The 25,223-nt window shown below is 46.6% G+C and overlaps 1 protein-coding gene across 1 annotated transcript in view; it reads left to right on the top strand.

Annotated features, from left to right (window-relative positions):
* Positions 1–25,223, top strand: part of CACNA2D2 (calcium voltage-gated channel auxiliary subunit alpha2delta 2) — a 183,769-nt gene that overhangs the window by 55,968 nt on the left and 102,578 nt on the right. The window contains exon 2 of the mRNA XM_057367985.1: positions 3,106–3,222. Within this exon, the coding sequence (XP_057223968.1) occupies positions 3,106–3,222 (117 nt within the window). The remainder of the gene's footprint in view (positions 1–3,105; positions 3,223–25,223) is intronic.

Below are 25,223 nucleotides of genomic sequence, written 5' to 3'. Positions count from 1 at the left end.
TCAGTACTTTCTATTGTTTGGCTGCTGTTAATACTCCCCCTCACTACCCCCTGCTTGCCACTTACTCGTTCTCTCTCAGCATCCACTGCTGGACTCTTTTTCACTGCCAGGACTGGATCTTCTGCTACTGCATTCAGCTTCAACCCTTCCCAGACATTTTTTGAGATTGCAGTTCATAATTTGGTCTCAATCCCTCTTCCTCTTCTGTGCTGCCTGAGGGCTACTCCCTCTGTCGGTAATTCAGGAGCTCTCTGCAGCCTTTCTCTTGTCCAGTAACTCCAGGTTTGCCAGCCCTGTTGAGCAGGACTGATACAAGGGCATTATTTCTCGTTTCAGTGTGGCTGGGGCAGTGCAGGATTTGGCTTTGTTCATGCCCCTGCATTGCCACCTGCCCTCCTGTCAGGGAGTGTGAGGGGATGGGGGATGTTTCTGCAGCTATTTCCAGGTAAAACCTGCTCTGCCAAGAGCACACAACCTGCACCCCTTCTCCCGAGGGTGCTGACCCAGCTGGGTGTGAGGGTTCCTACCTGGAATCAGAAGCAGCAGCTCCTTCACTCTGAGGTCACCGGTGTTACAATTTTCAAAACCAGGTCCCGAAGCATTGGATCACAGGAGAATTTCAATGAGAATGGCTTTGTAATCTGGACAAAACGAAAGGTTTTTGCCATCGCTGAGGAATGTTTGGGATGTCTTTGGCCAGAAAATCMTCCCTTTGATTCCGCTCAAGGAAAAACCCCAATATGGGAAATGTCACCTTCGATAACTAAAACCTGGCCACATTCTGAGCAGCCCAAAGCTACAGTGGAGACGGTGAAGTTCTCTGAATTGCCTGGAGCCCCCACCATTCATTCCCCTGCCTGTCTGGGACATTCTCATGCACGTATGGTCACTGTTAATTTGTCTTGGATTGTTCTAATTAACGCCGGTGAACTGTTCAGCCACAAAGACTGCAGAGCTCTGCAGCTGCACAGAGGGCTGSAGGAACAGCTCCTGGTTTCTTTTTCTGGTCTCTCCTCCCTTGTGGACAGGCACTGTTTCTGTCCATACCCAATAGGAGCCAGTTTTCTGTTTCATAATAGGCAATACTAATGTCAGGACTCCCTCTGTACCCTAAGCTTTCTCCTTGAAGATTGCTCCTCTTTGCTCTCCTAATTGCTGCTGCTCAGCTGGAGGTGTCCTGCATCTTCCAAGCACATGACTTTGTTGTGCTGTTACTTTCCAAGGGGAGAAAAAAGGAATATGAGAAAATGTTGCTTTGTGTGGAACATTCCTTGCTTTAACCCTTTCTGTCCCAATGTGGGGTGCTCTTATCCAGTGCAACATGTTCTGCTGTTGGCAGTTTTTTGGTSTGAAGTTTGGGGTGTGATGGAGCTCTGATTTGAAGAACATCCAGAAATTGTACCCTGAGCTGCATCAAAAGTGGGTCAAGAGAGGAGAGGCAAGTGATTCTCACCCTGTACTCTGTTCTGGTGAGATCTGGAATGCTGCATCCAGCYCTGGGACCCTCAGCATAAGGAGGAGGTGGAGAAGGTCCAGAGAAGGGCAGTGCAGATGACCAGAGGGCTGGAGCGCCTCTGCTATGAAGCACAGGCTGAGAGAGCTAGGGGTGTTCAGCCTGGACAAGAAAAACCTCTGGGGAGACCTTAGAGCCCCTTTCAGTGCCTAAAGGGGCTTCAGGAAAGCTGGAGAGGGACTGGGGACAAGGCCATGGTGTGACGTGACAAGAAGGAATGGCTTCACACTGGAAGAGGGGAGGTTTATATTAGATTTTGGGAATAAATTAGTTACTGTGAAGGTGCCTGGTCTCTTCCTTTGTCCTCATGGCCAGGTCTGACACAAACGTACAGGCAGAGCCTTTCACTTGTAATGAAGATCCAGCAAAGAGTGGGTTTTGTCCCGTGGGAAGCATGATTCAGCTCCTAAGGATCATGCAAGCTTGGGTAGGTGCCAGACATGCTTAGCATGGAATTTGCAGTTGAGCGTGGAGTCTGCTACCTCCTTGGGGAGGTCCAGCTCTCCTTGGAGGGTTCTCTGTTCCCATATGTCTCCATGTCTGGAGCTGAAAGTATTTGCAAGTAGCCTGAGGATAAACAGAGAAGCAGAATCCTATTTGCTTTGTGGTTTTCTTCATGCACTTTGCTTAAGAAAAGATAAGGCATGAGGATTTTTTTTTTTTTGCATAATCTCAGATGAGGGCAATAAGATCTTCCCTTTGACCTTGTGTTGATTGCATCTGAGTCTGCAAGCAAGTGGAGTTAACAAGTCACAAAATCATCTGAGGATGTGATCGAGGGTTGGTGGTGATGAAGTCTTGTGGTGGGACTGATTCCTTCTTATGGGGCAGTGCTGATGCAAACAGCACTCCCCTTGGATCTGGTATTGTTCCCTGCAGTTGTGTGATGTGGCTTGGAAGGGCAGGCCTTTGGGTCACTGCTGTTGCTTTGGGTGCAAACATTCAAATTCAGATAATTGCATTGGCCTTCAGGATAATCCTGGTACACATGTGTGCCTCCATACACCACATTCTGGACAAGTTCTGGACTGGTTGCAGAAATCCTTATTTCCTGAGGGTGCCAAATTATTATGGCTTGCTTAGAGATGCAGGTTTTATCTGCTTCATGTGATCCCCTTGTTCCCATTCCTGGTACCCAGGGCTTCCCTGCTGCCCCGGTGCTGCCAGGCGTGCGGGCAGTGCAGGGGGCTGGGGATGGCCAGGGGCTGGGCTTGTGCTTGCCATGTTCAGCAGGTGGCTTTGGGGATGCCTTTGGGTCAGGGGGGGCATAGCACAAAGCTCTGTCTGTGCTGCAGGAGTGGCTCAGCAGAGGTGGGGAGGGCAGCCCAGCTTTTGAGTGAGAGGGTGGGGTGCTCATTGCCTGCAAGCACCAAGACAGGCAGCTGTAAAGCCACTGGTGTGGGCAGCAGGTTGAATGTTTCTGTTTTTTCTGGTTGCAAAGCCTTTCTTCTCTTGCTCCCCTCATTTCCAAAGCTTTTATTGTTACCTAATCCACATTGCTAGAATTCTGTTAGAGGATCAGCTTTTCTGTGGGAAGACTGCTGTACCTCTCTAATATTGACTGCCTTTCTTTCTCTCGCTTCCCTTCTTAGATCTACAATGACAATAGTAACCTGTTTGAAGTCAAGGAGAATGTGCCCAGGAAATTGGTGGAGAAGGTCGCAGGGGACATTGAGAGCCTCTTGGCCAAGAAAGTCCGTGCTTTAAAGGTAAGGAGATGGGCCTGTGTGCTGATCCTTTGATGGAGGTGTTCAGTTTAAACAAGAGGGTTGTTGCTGCCGTARCATTGTGATCTCAGCTTCAAAGTGATTTCTGTGATTTTGTGGCCTTTTCTGGGAACTGCATCCTGCCATTGGACAGATTCATATGGAGCATGTGAGGCAAGGATGTGTCAAGTGGGGATATACTCCAGGTATCTTCTTGCTTTTTATCTTCCATGCCTCAGTAAAACCCAGCGGTGGCTGTAGCGAGGTGGCAGCAGGGCCATGCTCTGCTACTGGGGAAGAGACAGTAATTGCCTTCCTGGAGAGGTGGAGAATCCTCTCTCCTGCAGAGGGATATGGGTAATTCACCTCCAGGAGCTGCGGTGCCCTTTCTAAAACACAATTCTATCGAGTGAAATTGTGCACTGCACTTCTGGCAGTGTGGCCAGCTGGAGGCAGGCTTAGCTTGATTCACTGAAAGGGCATCTGCAGGGTGATAGGTAAGGGGAAGGCTGAGAGCAGGTGACACACCTGTCATGTCCACAGAGGCACTGGAGCCAAAAAGACTTGGTCATCCTGCAACCTGATAGCCAGGAATGGAGCACAGGGAAAACTGCTGTGGTGAGAGAGGGATATTGCAGTAACTGAGGTGTAACTAATGCAGTGGGAGTTTACAAGTGACCTGTCCCCATGGGTGAAGAAGTAGCTTGGAGAAGGTACACAACAGGAATCACAAGACACCCATGTGAGCCAGGGGAGTGTCAAAACTCAAGCTAGGATCTCAATCAATAGTGGTCAAAGTCTGGCCTGAGTGTCCGGATGGTGTGAAGTTGTCCACAGAATCTGACAAAGATGGTAACTGTAGGGACTTGGGTGAAGAAGATTGCTGTTTACCCAATTCCTTACTTTGGGAAGTTAAGAATAATTCTACTTGGGACTCAACCAGGTGTTTTAGCTTGAATGGAAGGAGCTGAAGTGGGACTAAAGAATGTCAACACTGCTTTTGGGATTGTGGAAGTGAAAACAARGGAGACCAGATTTTTTCTTAACATGAACTTGCATCCTTGTGTTCATATGGTTTGTGTGCATACTTGAGCATTTATCATATCAAATGTTCCAGAGGTGTGCAGACCTATGGATTCTGGAGGAAGACAGAGGTGACAGAAGGTRGTTGCAAACTTGCTACTCACCTGGACTACCCATGGCTCCCGTGGGATGCAGAGGGTAATAACCCTGAGTTACACAGCATGATTGTGCTGAGTAGTTCCAGTGTGACATTTGAATTKCAGCTCATCAGTCACACTGTTTGTCTTAGCCCTTTGCTCTGAGTCACACAGACTTACAGAGAGTTATGTACACTTTTGGTGCTAGATCAAGGGTTGAACTGTGCCCATGGTACAAATAACCTTCTTTGTTTTCCAATGGTCTTTTTTTGTTGGGTTTTTGGGCAGGACTCTTTGGTGTGCTGTGAAGGGCTCACCTGATGCTGGATCTRACACAGGAATGATTCTGGCAGTGCTGGTTAGGTAACAGCACTTGGGGCTGTCTTTGTAGTGGGAACAATGATCCTTTGACCTAAATTAGTCTTTCAAGAGGACTCCTTCAGAGTGCACTCTCAGATGGAGCAGACTTTTACATACAGTTGCCATGTAAATCCTTGACGTTTTGGATKGGTGGTACGAGCAACAGAATCTGAAAATGGGGAAGTTGATGGAAGAAAAGAAATTGAATCTTCAAAATTTCTTCCGCATTTTCCTGAGCTTCTTTGAAGCAGTGGGGCTCCCATAGCTCCTTCCATTCTCCTGCCAGTGTTTTCTTCTGTCTCAACTCTCCCCTTAGTTGAATCATCTCTCCTGGAGTCATTTCCTCCTCTTCTCATGACTCACAAGAGTGATGATGACTTCTTGAAACATATTTTTCATCATCTGAGTCAGGTAGGACTCCGTGTATTGGTGAGAGCAGGTGAGGAGGGAGAAATGGAGTTTCTCCTTGGTGTATGAATTGCCATGTCACTTGATGTGAGGAGACATCCCTGTCTCTTTTTCTGCAGGACAGAGAAGGGACCCTGCCTGTGCCTCAGTGGGACTTTTTAGGAAGGTGCTYACAAGCCTTTGAGCACACACTGTGGATGCACAGCTCAGAGCGCTGTTCTGATTAGGTGGTGATTCAGTCCAGTCATCAAAGCACCTGTTTTCCTCTAAGTGAAAATATTAATGTGTCTTTAATAAAGTTAAACTATGTGCAGAGCATTTATTAATAATACATCATTTCTTACCTTGTGTGTTGCATTTCTAAGAGACAGAAATCAGGCACAAGGAAACCAAACCTGTGTGGCCCTGACAGCCATGGTGCAGCACTGTGGATCTGGCACTAACAGGACACTCTGAATTCCCATGTGCATTTTGGAGGTGTGCTGGAGCCAGGGGTGTGTGGCAGAGAGGGTAATTGCTTCCTAAAATAGGGCATCTGCAAGGGGCTGGTTATTTGGATGCTGTCTCTCTCTTTTTGTTCCAGAGCATCATATCAGATGCCAGTCTCATCATGGGACAGAAAAATTCCTAGGAAGATGTTTTTGCAATCCCCACCTGTTCCACCTGGCACTGGAGTATCTACAGTTGGCTCTTGGGAGACTTCTACCCTGTGTCCCACACAGTGACTTCTGTTTGACAGGAATTTACATCAGCACTAATTGCCTTTTCCAGTGTCCTTTTTCCATGATTATTTGATTGCTTCAGGCCCAACCTCCCAGTCTCCTTTGGGCTTTGTAGTTCCAGCTGCTTTTAATTCACAAGCTTTAAAAGGAGGGGAGGTAAAAAAGATGGCATTCAATACAAAAATGCATCTAATTTCCTTTGAGTTACAAGTAAAAGACTGAGGTGGAGTGACTACTGAAGGAGCTGACATTACATTTACCCAGTGTTTTGCATTGTGGGGAAGTTCTGCAGCTACAGGTGAGGTGTAAGGAAGTGAGTGGTCTGTTCCTGGCTGGGTGGGAGTTTAATGGCTGCTCTTGTCCACACTCATGAGCTTATCCTTGTTAGGGCTGAGACACCTTTCCAACATGTGGAAGGGAACATGGTAGCAGGTTACCAAATGGCTACAAATCCCTCTTGTGTTTTCTGTGTGCTGGGAATCACAACTGGCTGCCTCATGGCTTGACATCACCTGAGACTAGAAGTCAACAGGTTGTTTTTTTTGCCAAGTAGATTCTTTGTCACTTTTACAACTTTATTTCCTATCTTGTCTTCAGGTTTTCAGTGAGTTCAGATCCCTCTTTGCCTTTGTATGTGCCCAGTGAGAAATGTGCAGACTGGGACTTCTCTGGGAGCTKGTTTATGCCCAGATGTTGGAGTTTGCTGTTGGTGGAGCTCTGAGTGAGCCAGGGAAAAGCCATCACCTGAGCATATGCATGGGGTGGCTCCAGATTCCCAAACCCAAGGGGCATTTTTTCTTTCTTTTATAATACTGTGTGAAGTACGTGAGTGATGCCTCCAGGTCTTCCCTGAAGCTCCCCAGACTGGGGTAGAAGGGAGTTGTGATTTGATGGAGGAGGAGGCTGAGAGATGGAAATTTTAGATCCTAGGATATGTTTTAAGGTTGTTTCTGCTTTTTATACAGTTCTTGTGAAGGCTGCTTTTGGATGCTGCCTGCTTCATTCTTCGCATATTTAACAACAGACAATTTGCTTTGCCTCCTGAGAGCAACACATCCCACAGTTCACTGAGTGGGTTATGCCCTGAAGTGAACTATTCCTAAACTGTGACCAGCCTAAAGATTACTACCTGTGCTGGTGRCCTTCCCCCATCTCCAGAAGAGGCCTTCTGATCCCTAAAACATGGTCTGGATGCATGCAGGCTCTGGCATTGCCCCAGTGGTGGCATGGTTGGGTTGGTATTTTTTTCCACAGAGATGATTTCGTTTTGCAAGTTGTACATCGATGACAAAATCTTCTGAGTTAAGGTGAAGTTTGTTGCATTTCCTGTGAACCTCAGCTGTGTGCAGTATCAAATCTGATGTGTTGAGCAGAAGTACAGAAAAGTGGCATTTTGTGTATCAGATTATAATGTGCAGTATGTATATCACATTATAATGTGCAGTGTATATATCTGTGTGTATTTTACATTGCTATACATGTATGCAACAGGTTTGGTGCACCTTGCGTGGCTCTGGTGATGAGAGCACTAACAGCGCTTACAGGAGTAGGAGGAAGGTTTGTAAGGGTTTTTTTTTAAATTGTGTTTTTGTGAAATTTAACAGCACATTTTTGTTGCTGCGTACTTAGCTCCAGTGTAGAATGAGCATCTGGGGGAAAGCAGGGGTTTGGTGTGGAGGTTCAAGGTTCTGGTTCCTTCAGCCAAGAAGTAGGAGGTTACAATATATTACACTCAGATTTTACTGCAACTGGAGTAGTAAAATCTACACTTGGCATTAGACATTTTCTTTTGGCTGAAAAAAAGAATACAAAGGACAAGACTGGGGATTTCCTGTGTTTTGAAAGCATCCTGAAGGGAAGTCTGGCTGGGTTTYCTGTGGCTACAAAGCCTGGGTGAAATGTGGCTGTAGGTGTTCCCATGTTCCTTTACCTTGCATCCTAAGGGAAGGTGGCTGGAAGAGCTGGGATTTGGCTCACAGCTGGTTGGTCTGGCACAGGGCTTGGGGTTTTGTATTGCCTTAACCCTATTTTGCTGGTTTGTCTCCTACTTCCACCCCATACCCTCAGCCTTGAGTTTTCCAACTAACTTGCATTTTTTCTTGCATGTTCCTTCTGAAGTGTTGATGCTTGGACTTAGTACTTGACCATACTTTAGGGAGGGTGAGGTGRGAGTTGGGTGTGTTACCATGAAGAACTGACCAAATCAGCTTCTCAGGGTGAAGCTGCTCAGTGGGGGCATTGCAGGAGGGGATCAGCTCAGGCCAGTTGTGCTTTTAGTCCTGCTTGAACRCTCTGTGCATTACTGCTCAACTGGGACTAGTTCCAAGCTCCATCTGAGCCTGGCACAAGCATATTTCAAGAGTGCAGAGGGGATTTAATTGGACAGGTTTATCCCTTTAACAATTCTGATAGTCCTGAGATTTCCCTTGCAGGTATGTGGTGAGCAGAGTCTTTATCAGGTTTTTGCACCCTGACAGGGACAATAAAAGGTGTCACATGTCTGACCTGGCAGAAGGCTACCAGTGGTCACACTGTGGCCTGCTGAGTCCCAGCTAAGGGATGCAGTACCTGTCTTGCCTAGGCAGCAAAAGGGGGTAGGAGAGAGGGAATGAACACAGTTCAGGTGAGCTCAGCCACAGCCTGTGGGATTGGTGAGATGTGGGGCTTCAATGCCTCGTGCACTCCTGCACCGTTCCAGCTGCATGGCCACGGACAGGAGCTCCTGAGCTGGTGGAGTAAGGACCATAACCAACACCAAACTTGTGCATGCTGAGTTACAAATCATTCAAAGGCAGGACCTCTGTRCTTTCTTATTTCATAGTGACAAATCCAGCCCTCTTCCCGCTTCTTTGCTAATTGCTGGTTGGTGTATTTTGTTTTTAATTCTATTTTTAATTTGCTCCTAATCAAATCCTGGCTGACAGTCCCCATGCATTTGTTTGTTTGTTTATTTATTTATTTATTCATTCGTGCTTGTGTGTGTCTTCTCCTGCCTCACAATTGTTCTTGTGCTGGACCTGCTCCAGTAATCCAATTTGAATCCAATCTCCCAGGTCTGGAATTCTAATTTACAGATTGCAGGGGGAGTCAAACAATGCCCACACACCAGGATGGGGGTTGATTGTCTAATCTAATCAGGGACAATCAGATGTTTTTAACAAGTCTATCAAACCTGTATTGGGCCAGTTTGCTGAGCAATGTAACCAGCTTTCTTAATAGTGCTAACACAATTTAGGGCTTCCTGCACTTTCATGCAGATTACATTGAACGTTTCCCTTTCTTCTCCCAAGAACACTTGGCAGCATCCCAGCCCGATGGGTTTTACAGCCTGGTGAGCTGCTGGGTGCACTCGGGCCAGCAGAGCTTTGCCAGGACCCAGGGGCAGCTGCTGCCTCCCCAGCACTGCTGGTGGTGACATTTGGGAGTCCTGGGACAATCCTGGTAGTGGCACACATACAGGGAATGGACTCAGTGCCACCAGTGCACATTTGGGGGCTCCTGGGACAATCCTGTTTGTGGCACACATACAGGGAATGGACTCAGTGCCACCAGTGCACTGGGGACACAGGTGGGGGAATGAAAAGTGATGGTCCCAGCCCAACAGAGTGTTCAGTAAGTCTCCACAGCAGATCCTGCGTGTGGCTGCTGGTAAAGAGCAGATGAAGACTCCTTTGTCCTCTCTTGCCCTTGACAGACCGAGGCTGTTGTTTCTGGTACTTGCTGTAAGAGGTCTGGACAGCTGCTGTTTAAAGAAAACACCTCTCTGGTTTTGTGTTTTGTTTTTTTTTTAATGCTCTCTCAGGACCTGAAGCAAAAGCAGAGGCAAAACCAGCTCTGCACACACGATGATGTCTCTTAGTATAGTTCTCCAACCCAGAGCAGAGCTTCCTTACTTACCCTGTGTAAATAAATAGTTGCCTGYCTTTGCCCTTCCTGAAGACTAAACATCTGTCTAGTCCTTTACCCTGTCAAGAGGTGAGCTGGTTCTCACGCTCCAGGTCTGTACCACTGAGCTCTGCCCTTGCTGCCTTTGCCCAGGGATTTATTTTAGGTTTCTGGCCTCCTCCCTGCCCCAGAGCATCTTCCCTCGGCAGGGAGGAATCGTGGTTGCTGTGCAGCATCCGGGGCTGCSGTTCCCAGCTGGGGTCACAGGGGTGCTGGCAGCTTTAGCTGAGCTTTCAGCCTGAGCAAAGGCTGCCCTCACGCCCTCTCTGCGAGAGCTGCCAGGCTGCTTTGCACGCACAGCCAGGAGGAAGAGATTTTTCTCCCAGAATGGGAACTAACCTTCCTTTGAGGGTTTCATTGCTGTGCATGCCTTGTCTCCCTGTGCCCCACGCTGTGAGGGGCCCATACGCCTCTGAGATCAAGAGAAGGATGGAATAGTCCTGAAAAGGTGTTTACTTCCCTTCCTCAAACTGTGTGATATATTTGACAGTTGTTTTTCAGTTGTTCCTGTTTTTTTCCCAGCACAGGTGGAGGTGACTAAAGCCATTGGTGTGGGCAGGGGATTTGCAGCAGTTGTAGTGCTCAGCTGTCTCAAAATTCGGATCCTTCAGCTTGGTTTTTACCCTCTCAAGCTCCTGGGGCTTGGTGGGGTTGTGAACTAAGAGGAGGCATTTGGGGGTAGTTGGAAGGGTAAAATGGGTATGACTTATTGGTCTRTTTGTGAAGATAGATATAGATATAAACTTGTGCATGAAGCAGAACTGGAGGAGGTCTCTGAGGGAATTAGTGCTGGGGAAGAGAATTACCATTTAATTCTTTACAGAACAACCTTTAAACATGATCGGGAAGATACGCTTGCRATGACAGCAAAATAAAAGAAACCGTGTCACTGAAAAAGGGATTTATTTGAATTTTCTTGGTTAATTTTGGCATGAGAAAATGCATTTCCATGGCAGTTTGGTAACTAGAGTTGCTCTGTGCCCTGTCCTGTGACTTTGTAATCTGTGTGTGGTGGGAGAGGGTGAGGGGGGATCTTTATTTCCCCAGGGTTGCCTGTAGGTTTGCAAGGAGTGTGTGCTTCTGCACTTAAATCTGCTCTCAGCCCCTGAGGGTTCAGCCCTTGCCCTCCATGACATTGTACGCCCTTAAAGAGCTCACCGAAGCCCAAGATCTTGGGCAGAAAAATTTGTTCTTGTTTAATGCTCTTCCCCCTGAATGTTTCAGATGCATCATTTGGGGTGGAAGGCTCTTATAGTGAATGGGAGTAATTGACCYGGGACAGTGAATCATTTTGAGTTCATTTCAGGTGGAATGAGGATTATTTTTTGAGGGYTTCCTCAGGCTGAACTAAAAATCAGTTATTTGTATAGCTATGTTTACAGACAAGTAGTGAAGTTAAAGACTAATGAGGGGGTGGAGGCTTGGTCCTAGAGGTTAGTGGACTCACATTAAGCTTTTTTTTGTCTCAAAAGCCTCTCTTAAAATCCCACTTTGTTCTTATTCCCCCTAAAGAAAGTGAATTCAGCAAGTTTCATTTCTGCAGCCCACAAACCCCAGATTAGCTTTGGCACAGTTAATCTCGGTAGGTTTCTGCACAGGACTGGCTTGAACAGCGGGGCTGGCTGCAGGTGAGGAGCAGGAGGCAGCCCCAAGGTGCCAGGCATGGTGGCTCTGGGCACGAGGTGCTGTGCTGTCACCCAGGAGCTGGCACAGAGTGTGCTCCCTGCCCTAGAGTGCTGCCCACCACCACCATGCCTTCTGTCCCACGTGGATTTGCTTTGCATCCACTGAAGCTTTCATGGAGGAGTCTGAAATCCATCAGCATCCTGCCCTACCCCATAGCAAGGAGCTATTATACATTCCCAGAGCAGCTGATGTCCATTAAATGTTTGAGTGACACTACAACAATGTGTAAAATATCGGCGATAAGGATCTAGCAAATCTTAATAAAAAAAAAAAAAAGGCGACAAGAATGTAAATTGCACATACAATTGTGATAAAGAGCCAGAGATAACATTAAAGAGATTGTATCAATTTAATGCAAGTTTCGTGCCAATGCCTGTCATCTGCTCTTTGAAGAGCAGTTGTTGGGAGCTGCGATATTCCAGCAGACAGTGCTGAAATCATCCCCATGCTCTGGAGCAGCCGTCCCTTCAGCCAGAATGCTGCGTGGAAGCTGTCTGCTTGYTGAGGATTAATGGAAACCTTTCCTGCCTCTACAATAAAAATAATGTTCCTTGGAAAAAATAAAGTGCCCTTCTGCCTGCTGGCCTTTGGGTCCCTCAAAATGCAATTAAAAAGRAGCTTAATACAGCCTTGCAATGAAAAATCTGTCAGTGTTCAGAGGCACGATCTGAAGCGAAARCAACATGAAAAGGTTGCGAGCAAAAATATTTAACTGTGCGCCTGCCTGCCTGGCGGTGCTTGTGGAGCTGAACTGGGCTGGAACTGGGGTAACTGGGGAGCTAAAGCAGCTCACAGACACAGAGCTGGGCTGCAGCAGTGCTGGGGAGGCTTTGGGAGCTCCTGCATAACCCACCAGGGTTTGTGTGCTTCTGCTTGCCCGTCCCTGCCGGTCACCTCTTTTCTGGGCCAGTGTTTCTGCTGTATGACTTTGGTTTCTGTCTCTCCTCTGATGTTTAGGATATGCTACATCCTGGAAAGTTGCCAGGTGACAGCAATAAAGGCTGTTGGAAGTACCTTACAGGTTTGATGGAAGTGGCAACTCCAGTTTTCTGTGCAGGGCTGCCAGCTGTAGGTCACTATCGTGCCTTCCAAAATGTCCTCTCAACATTTTAAGTGTAATAATGGAAAGTTAATTTTAAGTGGTAGTTGGTTTGTTGTTTGTTTGGGTATTTTTTCCTGCAGGCACGATAATTTTTAAAAAATCTTTTAAATCAAGCTGGTAATTGAGTAGCAAGTGGGGGATTGTAAGGGCTGGGAGTGAAACAAGAGCAAGGGGCTCCAGTGAGTGCCTGTTTTTGGTACTGCAAAATGAACTGTTGCCTTTGGCTGTCTCTTGTGTGCCACTTGTGTGCTGCTACCTGTGCAAGGGTGAGTTGAAATCCCGCCTCAGCTCTACACAAAGAGCTGCTGGAGCAACAACAACTCGATGGGAGCARTGCTGGGAGCAGTGTTTCAGTTGGATGCCAGTAGATGGCACAGCTTTTATATCAGCTAATTATACAGAGAGCCAACGCCGGTCCGTGCTGTTCCTGTGCTAATCTTAGCCATGCCTCACTCTCCACTCGCACACATGAAGATGTCTCTGCTGGTGTGCTGTAACTGAGGAAGTTGGGCAAGCTATGGAAGATACTGAGCTTGTCAGCATTGCAGGGCAGTGAGAAACCATGATGGGGAAGAGGAGATGAGAATCGTGTGCTTGGGTGAGTGTGGGAGCGGAGAAGCAAAATTCAAGTGGTGGTTTGGCTTCCAAACTGCATTCCAGCAAGTGCTTCATTCCCTTAGGGTAAATGTATTTGACTGCTCCCGCTTTATGCATAGGGAAACTGAGGCCTGGAGAGCACCACTGATTCTTTGTCTTTGATATACCCAGGAATGAGAGCTGTGCCTCTAATTAAGTTCTGGAACTTTTAGCTGCGAGGTGTCCTTCATGCGTGATTAGGACAATAACATCTCCCTGGAGCTCAGAGTTCCTTCTCTCAGCGGTGCTCATGTTTGGTGCTATTATTCCCTGSCCACTTCAGGCTTTGAATGTGAATTTTTTTTAGCAGTTTAGCAATTTTCTGCATCCTTTTGAAAGAGTTGAGTGCCTCCTAAATCTTCTCTGTGAARAAGAGAGTCAACCTCTGTGTTGCCTAGCTGTTTTGCACCTCCCCTCCAGCAAARCAGCTGTCTGCCCTGCTCAGGATGGGCACATGGCTCTTGCTGGAGAGGGAGTTCCCACATTTGGGAGGGTTACTCAATTTACAGTAAGACAGCCCTAATACAGGTGGGGCTGTCCATCCCTCTGCACCCTGGTCCTGGGAGATGTGCAGAGACCCCAGCATTAGAAGCAATCTTTCTTCCCACCTTCTGCCTGCTGAAGAACTTCTTTTCACAACTGAAATTGATTCTTGCAAGTGGATGGGAAGGATATATCCCAAATCTTGAGGGCCCAGTGTACGTGTAGAATATAAACCAGAGTCTATGTAGGTGAGGCTGTAAATAGAGTTGTCACTCTAAAAGAAATGGGGTTTCTAGTGCTTGTCAGATCATTTTAAAACCATTTTTATTACTAGATTACATTCTGAGATAAAGTTTATTGTAAAAAAAGAGGGAAGGTGTAGGATTTGACTGCAGATTTGGAAACACACTTAAAACTTATGAAGAGTTTTTGAACCGTAGCTGAGGGCAGGCTGTCTACTTCAGGGTTTTCCTCAGGGCATCTCCTGCCCAGTACATTTAAAGGATGTTCCCTTGATTTTGGTGCAAACTCTGCCCTASAATGTCACTTTTTATAACCAAGCCATTACAAACCATGCAGACATTGGCACAGGAGCTCCAGCTCACGGGTCTGTGTCCTGTGTTTGGGACAGAAACCTCCCAGCTGGGAGTACTGAAGAACGCCATGTTCCCTGAGTGTGGCTCTTAAACAACTGCCAKAAGGATTTTGTGTCAAAACTGAGGMTCAATCCTGGCATGTGTTGACTTTCTTCTTTCCCTTCCCCTCCCCCAGGACCATTGATCCTAAAATATTTTGCTCTAGTTATATCCTTCTTTTATGCTCATACTTTTAGCGCTACATCTGCAAGCAACAGAAAACACTGTGTAGGTGCCAACTCTTTTCTTAGCTATTCCTTGCAGATACGARTAGGATCCCATTTTCTAACCCAGCYTCTTCTGTCTTTTCCTCCYAGTTGTTCCTAGTGGTATCTGTCTCCCTTTTATATGTACCAGTGGCAAAGTTAACGGGGTGTTGTTCTCTTGATGCAGCATGACAGAGAAAACAGCAATCATCTCCTCCTGCCAGACTTTGGGCTTCTGATTTGAGTTGGTTTGCATCTCCCTGCTCCATCTCCCATCCTAATTTAGGGGACTACAAGGCACATCACAGACTGCATGCTGGAAGAAGCAGCAGCTTTGCAAGTGCCCCCTAAACTCCACAGCCGCTTGCAGGGCAGAGGTGGCTGAGTGGCAAGGAGAAAGGGGGCAGGATTTAACCCTGAGGCTGGCACAGACCTGTGTTTACCATAACCTCTGGCTATTAAAACACTAGATCTGTTTTGCATTCAGACTAATTCAGGTAGTCCACACTGCCTTGATATTAGAGTTTTTCTGTTTCTCCTGCTTCCAGCTCCATCTCAAGCCCAGAATCTCTGCAAGGTCCCAATCTGAGTAGCTGCTCTTCTCCCTCTGTGCTGAGCATCCCTAAAACCTGAGTGTAATAGCATCCCTGCTAATTGTATCACTGCAGATTTATTTCATGGTGATATTATAGCTGGCCTCAGGCATCACCACTATCATTGGAAAACATCGAACGATCACAGCTTCTTAGCTGCCTCCATTAAACCTGGGAGAAGCGTCTGGGYCTGTTTATAAGTTTGTCTTTTGATGGGAGCCAGGGATTGATGGGCTGGTGGATGCGAGGTTTGCAGAGGTGCCCTGGAGGGAAGCTTCCCTCGTCATGGCAGCCATAAGGTGCAGATGGTGGGATCATGAGTGGAATGCAGACACAGCCAGGGAAGGGGGAGCGGGGTGGGAGCGTCACCTTCATCTCAAGGCAGACCTTGTCCCCTCCCTGGCAGCACCACCCTGTGCTGCATTCCCTGAGGGATGGCTCCACGCCCCAAACCAGAGCTGCTGGCAGCTTGGTTGGAGCTGCTCCCAGGGAAGGGGGCGTTTCGAGCAAGMAAGTGGTCTTGTGATACTTTCTGCTGACAATCTTGGAGCTAGGGCAGAAGAAAAGGCACAAATACCAGTGATATTTTTCAAACCCCCCCCCCCCACCACCCCAAAAAAAAAGAGAAAATAATATAAGAGTTWTCTCTCTGTTTCCCTTGCTAGAAATAAAATCAATCCTGTGACCAATGTGGTGGGTACTGAAGCCTTCTGCTGTGAGCATAGCTGTAGGTCAGTGCTCTGTCCCCAGGGCTGTTCTGTTCTTGGGAGCCAAGCCTGTGGCTGCTTGGTGCTCTGGGCTCTCCCCCTTATGGGAACAGTGATGGGGTGGCTGGAGGTCTGCAGGATGAAGCATTTAATCCTAAAGACCCAAATCCCCTGTGTTTCAGAGGGTATAAGAGCATTTCATCATTCATCCCAGTAGTGCACACATTTGCAATGTTTGCCCCTGAAGCTTGGCTCGCAGGGATGGGCTGACCATCAACCCCAGTCTGTGTCTTCCCCATGGATGTCSTTGGTCCCCAAACAGCAACCTGTGGGAACAACAGAAGATTATCACAGATCTGAGACCTACCTCATGTGGGGAGTGTGAGGAAGTAACTTACAGATCTTGGAAGGGATTGGGATAAAAGTAGATCAGTTGTTATTGATTTTACTCTGGCCATAAAGTCCTTTTTGGTTGTGAGTGGGCCAAAAACTTAACAGAAATGGGGTCAATAAATTACATGCAGACAAAAGGCACTTAGACTGCATCAAGTCTCCTGGTAATTTCAGTGAAACAGGCAGAGCAGAAATATGCTGATAATTATTTAAATTAGACTCAGAGCATTGAATTTTTTTCTTCAAGTAACAGCACTTCAGCACTTGTCCAGATGAGTGCTAATTTACCCAAATGGAAAGGTTTATTAAACATGCCAGCCAGTGCTTTAGTAATATTTAGGACAGCAATTTTGCTTTATTATATCTCTTAACAAAGAGGACACAGACTTCTTGATCCAACACCAGAGCAGTCAGGGGATGCTGGGGAAGATCCACGTCAGCTCTGCCTGCTCTCAAATCAAGGTACATTATTTCTGCTTCAGTTCTGCCTCTTTGCCAAGCGCAAACCTGGGACTTGATTAAAATAAAACTTCACTGACTTGGCCAGTTTGAAGGACACTCAAAATCTGGACATCTTCTGAGCGCAGGAGTCACAGCTATGATTTGGAAACATTGAAGGATGAAATTGAGTTTGCTCCAGTGCAATGGGCCCCAAGCCAGGTGCTGAGGAAGATGAGCTTGAGCTCTTCCTGCTGCCCCTTGCTCACCCTAGGACATACTTAGCAACTGTGTTGTTTTCAGGAAAAATTTGGGTGCATGAAGATGATCCCACCCATCATTTGCATCCCTCATGCTCTGTCTCACGCAGCCTCCTGGTCTTATTGTCATCGTGTGTGTTGTCAATGCCAGGACTGTCTTTCAGACTAATGCTGGCTTTGCTGTTTCCCTCAGGACTCTACATTTCTTTGGTTTATATCTTTAAGAAAATGCTTCACCCCAATGGAGTGAGGTTCTGCTAAAACACCCCGTAGTGCTGCTTTTTGTCTGTGGGTGCAGGTGTTTGGTTCTGTGACTTCTCCCAGTCACAGAGTGAAAACCACTGGCACAAATTAGAGATAATGCACAAGTGCGTTAATCTGAGAATCTCCTCACAAAGAGAATGGTTAAATTAAATGGTTAAATGGTTGTGAATGCTTCTTGCAGCTCCGTCTAGGGAAAATTGCTTTTAGGCATTGAAATTCCTTTGGGTTCTTCTGAATAAAGACCATTACCTCCTTTATGTGAGCATGCTCACAGAGGACATGCAGATTAGAAATACTATGTAATGTACCAAAATCCATGTCATACTCTTAATATCTTTAGGTTTTTATCTTCCATAAATATCTTCTCTCTCTCTTTCCCTGTACACGATTCCTCTGTTAAGCTATCACACTGCAAATCTTGTGAGTGCCTGGAGCTCTGGATGCTTGCAAAAGATTTGGCAAGGGAGAACTTTGTGGAATTCTGGGTTGTACATTCTTCCAGGGCTTGGATGCAGAGCGAAGACAGCAGTGATGGGAAAGGGAAGGTTTTGCTTCAATGCAGGGTTTCTTTTCTTTCTTTGGTACCATCAGAGTAAAGAGAGGAAAGGCTGCAGCTGCTCTTCTATGCAGGTGTGGATGGTGGATATTGCACATTGCACAGGAGAAACAGAGAAGTTGATTATCTCTAAAGTTAAGTCAGAGACTCTCTAGTCTTCACAGAGAGCTGAATTTACTCCRTATGGGTCAAATACCTTTGTGTCCTTTTGCGCTGGAAGTGTGAAAGAGTTCCCAGGAGGAAACATGCCTTCTCTGCTCCCTGCCATGGGTGGACAGGAGGCCAAGTTCTCTGGGGACCATTGCTGGTTCYTTCTCATGCTCCAGAAGGGGCAGAGCACTGTGCTGTCACAGCTCCTGCAAGGTGAACATGRAATTTTCAGAATGGGGAAAAAGGATGGAAATAATTTGAAAGGAAACTCTTGCTCTGCATTATTGATGATATCTATTTTTTAGCACTTGGTGTCCCACAGGGATGTGTGCTGTGACAACTTGTTTATGGTGGAGTCTCAGTGTGTTGTGGACCATCAGCCAGGCTGATCCATCCACAGCAACAGGGATGTGGGGACGCAGCTTAGATGAGACCTCTGAATTTACACACCTCTAAGAAACACAGAGAGGCAGTCTGGGATTCAATTTTACTGTTCTAGCACTTTTCTTGMAACCCTGATTGGAAGTGCTTAACCTCCTCTTCATTAATCAGTTTGAATTTTATCTAAAATTCATCCTCGATGAAGGTGAATTAGAGTCTGCTGCTCCAATCTTGGACTGGAAATGATGGCAGGGTGTGCAGGGTTTAGCCAGTGAGTGCACTGCAGCTTGGATCAGAGTGACTCTGTATTTTGGGTGTCTCTGCACTGATGAGGCTGGAGGTCTCATCCGTGTCCCGTGTGCTCAGTTCCCAGCTGGCCCTGTAGGCAGAATGTGTGTGTGACACTGCACCAGTGAGTCCCAGTGACACATGGCTGGGGTGCCACAACCAGAGCAGCAACAGAGTCAGTCACCAGGTCACTGAGGCTGGCAGATCATCCAGCTGAACCCCTGGCCAAAGCAGGGCGAGCTGGAGCAGCCTGCCCAGGAACTCATTTGTTTGGAGGGAGATTCTGTCACTGTCCCCATTTTACAGCTGGGCAGGGTAAGCCCTGGGCAGTGACTTGGCTGTGATGTCTGCAGGGTGGGTGCAGGTGGTGAGGGTGAGAAGGTGAAAAAGCCCTTGGGGCTGTAAGACACATATGTGTGTGCTTACTCATCTTTTCAATAGCTCCTGGCTGCAGTGGTGCTTCTTTCTATGAAGGAATTCTTTACTTTTTTCAGGAATCAAACTCACTAAGTTCTGTTAGACTTGAAGAGCTTTAAGATCAGAAAATAAATGCATCAGAGCGATTTGTCTTCTCTGGCCAGCTCCTTTGCTGTTGGGTGTTTATGTACAGGAATGAGTGGAAAACAAGGAGTGAGTGGTAAAGGGGGCAGTGAATCCTGGAATTCTCTTTGTAGAGTMCTTGGCCTTCTGATCACCACTGCGAGTCATTTTTCTACTGAGATTCTCTGTGACAAGGACTCTTGGGAAGTTGTCTTCCTCTAATGCTCTGCTGAAGGTCAGCCTATGAGTTAYACCATCCTGTCAGGATTACCTGGTCCATCCTGACTTGCCCCCCGAGCATCTTACAGCTCCTGCCACAGGGTTTCCTGAAAAAATCCGGCTTTCTTTGAGCCACATTCTCGTTCCTCCCTGTGCAATGAGCATCCCACTGGGGCAGCTCTRTTCTAGCCAGCCAGGGAGCATCCTAAATGTCTGACGAATCTTTCGTGGCAGGGTTTCAGCCRTACCCTTTCCTTGGGAAGAGGTGATGACTGCAAGGCACTGGCTCTCGATCCCTCCATCTCTCCCGCAGCTGCAGCCCTCTCCCAGATGAAATTCCCTCCTGAAGGCTGTGTCCAGCGAGGCGGGAGCCTGTTATCTGTAAAATGTTCTGAGTGTCCTGGATCCAAAATGTCTCTGCTGTGAACCTTGGGCTTTTACAGCCCAAGTCTGACTCCCTCTTGCAAAGTACCTTGCTGTGTTTCTTGTGGGGGTTTCAGGACCTGGGCTGTGAATCTGTTCTTCGAATGCTGCACTGTTGATCAGTGTCCCAGCTTTTCCTGCATCTCACAAAAAAGAGGAACATGGTGAAAACCCAAAACAAGCCAAATTTCGATGCAGTTCTTGAAACAGCTTGTGAACTGGGAGTTGATCCCTGCATCCTTTCCTCGTGCCTTCAGCTTTCTGCTGTGACTGATGASTGGGATGAGAGCAGCTCGATGTCATGGAGCAGCAGCTCTGCAGGCAAAGCCTTCCAGCACTCTGGACCCAAACATCCTTTGCACTGCAGCTGCCCTGGTCTGGCTGCTCAGCAAATGCTTTCATGCTTGTGGGTTRCCTCATTAGGAGGAGGAACTAATGATGGAGCCAGTGATGCGCTCCTCCCTCTGAGATGGCACACTAAGGCTGCTTTTGCTGATACAGCATCTTTGCTCACGCTGGCATGAAATTCTTGCTAGAACAGTGCTCTGAAAACTCTTCTTAACATCTTGGGCAGTATAGCAGGATTCTGGCCTAACTTCCTGCAGGGCTGGTTAGATGTGTTGGTCAGGGCCTTGTCTGCTGGGTTTTGGAGATCTCCAAGGGTAAAGCTCCTTCACTCTGTCTGTTTTTCTGTGTAGAGACTTTCTTTCAGGTCATCTCTTGATTGGTGCTTCTTCCTTCCTTTGTTCTTTGGCTCCTTTATCCCATTAAACACATGGTTTTGATTCAATAACCAGCATAACCCTCTGTCCCCAGATTTCCATTTCTGGCATGCCCTGCACACAGAGCTTGTGGTTTAGGTGATGCCCCATCTCACTGCAATGTTCATGTTCTAAAGAGATAATTTCTCTTTTCATTCATAGAAAAAAAACATTATGCAAATAGCTACACATCCAGCCTATGTCCATGGATTGCAACATGGAGCTGAATGTCACCAAGCAGAGGACACTCCTCCCTGGTGCTGACATTATGGAGAGACTCTCCTGCATGCTCTGGTGCTGGCTTGTCATCAGGGGAGGTGGTGTGACTGTCCTTGAGCACTCCCACTGCCCAGGGTTGGGTGGTGGAACATTGCAGCAGGTTGAACAGATGAGAAGTGGAGACTCCATCCTGGTGGGCTGGACTCAGCTGGACACAGTCCAGTGCCAGCACTCAGTGGCCCCATCTGAATGCGGAACAGGACTTGGACATGTGATGTTCTTTTTGTCTGAGAGAGCTAAAGTGGGCTCAGAACTGAGGAAGGAGGTTGGTGATGGTGCAGGAGTGGTAGAAGAAAAGCTGTGGGCAATATGTAGGACACCTGCTCCTGACTTCCAGCCAAGCTGAGCTGGAGGAGGGAGTCTTATGGATGATTTTGTTGAAATCATCAGGAGAACAGCATGTCTCCCATTTACTTTATAGGTCTTGTGCAGGTTTCATGTGCCAGAGCTAAAATAATACGTGATTTGTTAAAGAGGCTTTTTTTCACAGTTGTAGGAAACAGCCCARCCATTCATCCAGAGCAGCAGCAAGCACTGATCAGCACTGGCAGGGTGGGCTGTGCCCATTGCTGTYGAGAGGCTTTTTCCAAGGAGCCTGGTGGAAACAAAGGAGTCCAAGGGGTAAAACTACCCCATGCTGGACCTCACTGGCAGAGCAGCCAAACAGGGAGGGCAGGGAAACTRAACAGGAGCAAAACTGATGTGTAGGGCAACATGTTAGAGAAGTGAAAGAATCGATCTGGCTGATTTTTCCAGTAAAGTCAACAGATGCCTCCTGGCCATAGGAGWAACAGCAGTGTGGGATTCACCTGGACATTCAGGTGAGGCATTTGATAGGTTCAGAGTATTTTTCCCAGTGGATTGTGGCAGGGTGTGTGCTCTCTAGGCGTGGTGGTTTGTTTAAAATTTCCTTTAGTGCTTTGCTAAAGCCAGAGCTTCCACTGTAGTGAAGAAAGAACTAAAAAAATGAAAAAAAAATAAAATAGGTTGTAAAATTGCAGAATTTGGAATATACTAGGAGCAGGCACAGTGAAGAGGAATTTTTCTATTCCCTAAAAGGTTTCCTGTGCACACTCAGTCTGTAGCTGAAGCGGGCTTTTTGCTGTCTTTCCTTATTGTGATCTCCTAATTGGTTTTCTACATTCACTCCTCAATCGCTGTAAGCATTAAAGTGTGGTGCACCCCATTAGATAYCCTGTTCTATCTACCTTACCTACTKAACCAAATTTCAAATTAAGATWTTYTTTTTTCCTACAGCTTCAGCCTTTCTGAARTGCCAAGTAAGTTGTGTGTTAAGAATGCTGGTCTTGCAGGCAGTGGRTTTCCCAATTCCTTTCTTCCTGGGAAAGTCATGGAGAAGCAGYAGCTCATCACAGGAACACTGCTGCTGCCATCCCTCTCTGATTTAGTCTTTTGAACACAATTTTGTGTTGTGGTTTCGTTGTTCTAAAGGGAGGATGAATGATTCATTGCTGTCTCACAGCAGAGGGGTCAGTGGGTCACCCACAGCCACATCTTATTATCGTCTGGAATTCAGTGTGCCGAGGGCTCGCTAACCATCTGTAACACACACCGCTCATTTCCACGGCGTGCTCCTAACCTCTGCTAATTATTTATAAAGGGTTAATTAAGAGGATTCTGCTCTAAACAGTGACCCAGTGTTCTTTGTTTCTRGTCCTTCAGCTAAAGTAACAACACTCTTACTGAAAACAACAGTAATTTATCCTTGAAAACAAGGTTTTGAGGTGCTGTATCAAAGCTCCACAAAAAACTGAATGTGTTGTCTAGTTCCTTCCTCTGATCACTGATCTTGTAATTTTATAAAAGAAAGCAATCAAGTTTGTCTCATTATATTGGTGCTCATTGTTCAATTCTATTATCCTTTTAGACTTTTCTCTTAATGTTTGTTCCACTATTTCAGTAAGGCTTGAAATTAGTCTAATTCCCCAGATCACACTTCTTCCAGTTTTAAAATGCAGATGAAACAGATTAAGATTATTGAGTTCTAAAAATCAAAGAGACAATAAGGTAGAACCATTAAGGTGCTGTTTGCCTGTTAGAATAGTCTTTGCTGGTCCTGTCAGCCCCTGTGCTGAAAGCACAAGCAGAGGGCACCCGGTATAATTAAAAGGCAACAGGTCTGCTGCAAGTTAAAYGCTTTTTAATACAGCTTGTAGCTCACTGATAGAACTTGTTGCCCAAAGATGCTGTCAGAGCAAGAAATTTAGCAAGACAGAAGAATGGGGGGGAGCTTGTTGTGAATCCGGGCAATAGCTCTGAGTCTGCGGTGCTTGTGATAATCCTCACTTGGCAGTGCTGCCATTGTAACAGTGRGTTTGTTTGAGTGATGGAAGCTTTCAAGATCAATGTGAATATCTGCAAATTGAGCTGAGGAGAAGATAAATGACCAAGGCTGTTCTCTTTCTTGCTTTGGGAAGATTTAAAGCAATTAGTGAAGCCAGGTTTTTGGGTTTTTTTTCTTTTCTTGCAGATGTATTCTGTAAGATGTGTAGTTGAAGTCTCCAGCTGAGGAGAGTTGGGTCTTTCTCCWGAGCATTTTCAGTGTGTGAGGTTGGTGGGACTCCAGGCCACTTTTACTAGAGCAGTCTCTGTGCTTTTCCTGAAAGAAGCATTAAACTTTCCCATCAATGCTTTACAAACCCACCACAGGCAGAGACCACTTGGCAGTGACTCTCCAGAGTCTCCTGCTTTACTGAGTCCTAAACTGCTTTGTATCTATGAAGTAGGAATGATGGGGAGGAGRGGTGTCTTGTATTTCACCTGCCTTAGTGGCTGAGCCAGACAGCCATTCTGGATTTCAATTCCAACAACATATACTTTTGACTTTWAGTGGGAAGGTGAATGGGAGAGATGAGAATAAGCCCATTGCTCTMATGAGAATTTTGCCATAAGAGAGGTGTGTGGGCATCTTCAGTGCTTYTTCATTCCTTCCACTTTGTTATTACTTTCTAAGCCTTTTTTTTAAAAAAAAATGAAACAATTCCTCAAGCACACAGTAGTTTTTAATGCATTTTACCCATTCTGACTATTAAAAGATCTTGACCCCTTCATTTCCATCTTTCAGGATAAAAGTAGTAAGTTGTGCCAATCTAGTAGTCAGTGTATGGAAATCAGTGTCTATGAAATGCATATTTTATTTGATTGCCTGCATTTAAGCCTGATTGTGATGTTTGGGTGATCTGAACATAAAGTGATATGAGAAGTATAATAATCTGCTATCAGAGGCAGACAGAGAGAGGGGGAAACAACTCTTCAGGTTTTGTTACAACCCAGAGGATTTTACACATCATCTTTCAAACACTGTCTTGTTGGAGATGTTGTAGAGCTSAGAGCCCTGGTGCTGTTTAGCACTGAAGCTCTGAAAGGGGTGATGCTTTACTGCCTCACATTTTTTATGTTTTGGTAAATCCATCCCAGAAGTCAGGAAAGTTGCACCTTTCACTTGCATACTACTGAGTTCCACCAATCTTCACTGCTTCTAACAATYTGAAATTTTTGGTGGATGTAAACTGAGATAGAAACAGGCCTTTTGCCATCCTCCAAAAAATATGGGGTAATCTGCTAGCCCAGCACTAGAGCAGTGTGTCCCAGAGACCTCATCCTTGGCCTTTGCCAGGACAGATTTCTGGATCCTCTTCCCTCTGATAAAAGCAGACAGCATGGTCTGGTCACWGTCAGGTGGGTGCAAACACAGCTTCTGCCTTGCACTGCCTCAGCATCCACACTTTCCCCACGCCCTCCACGTGGTTTTCCAGCGTGGTGCTCCTCACCTRGGAGGCAATTCCTGCACCCCTAAACTGATGCCTTGGCTACTAGCCTAGCAGTGTGGCCAYAAAATCTAGAAGTCAAATGAAATAACTTGTTTACCCTCTAGGTTACAGCACTGTTGCACTGACACTCATTGCAGGGAGATGAGGGCAGCTCATGATCCCCTCTGCTGCAATCCCATGGTGATGGAGGGATGCCCTGTGGGATTGCCCCATGCTGCACTGCCTGTGGCATGGATGGAGCCTCCAGCTTTCCAGGCACTTCATCAGAGCTATGTCCAGTCAGAAAGGTGAAAAGGCAGGTTTTGTTTTTMAATGGCTAACTCACATCTATGAAAGCAGGGAGGGGATTTGTCATTTCTCCTCCATAGTACTGAGGCTGTTGCATGTTGGGTGCCATCTGGATATGGGGTCCCTCATTGTGCAGGCGCTATGGGAGAAGGAAGGGATGCAGTGGGAGCTGTAACTCCCTATCTTCCCTCTGCCTCTGTGTGCCAGCTGGTGATTAAATTGTCAGTTTAATGCATCCGTCCATTTAACTCAAAAAATGTGAAGAGAAAAGGAAGGTAAGGGCAGATGCCTTCTGTGCAGTGGAATGTCTGCCTTGCTTTACTGTTTCCC

Source organism: Malurus melanocephalus, unplaced genomic scaffold (assembly GCF_030028575.1).
Source record: "Malurus melanocephalus ecotype Western Australia unplaced genomic scaffold, MMel_1.1 scaffold_87, whole genome shotgun sequence".
Taxonomy (NCBI): domain Eukaryota; kingdom Metazoa; phylum Chordata; class Aves; order Passeriformes; family Maluridae; genus Malurus; species Malurus melanocephalus.
The sequence above is the reverse complement of the archived record's forward strand: the minus strand, read 5'-3'. Positions and strand labels throughout refer to the sequence as shown.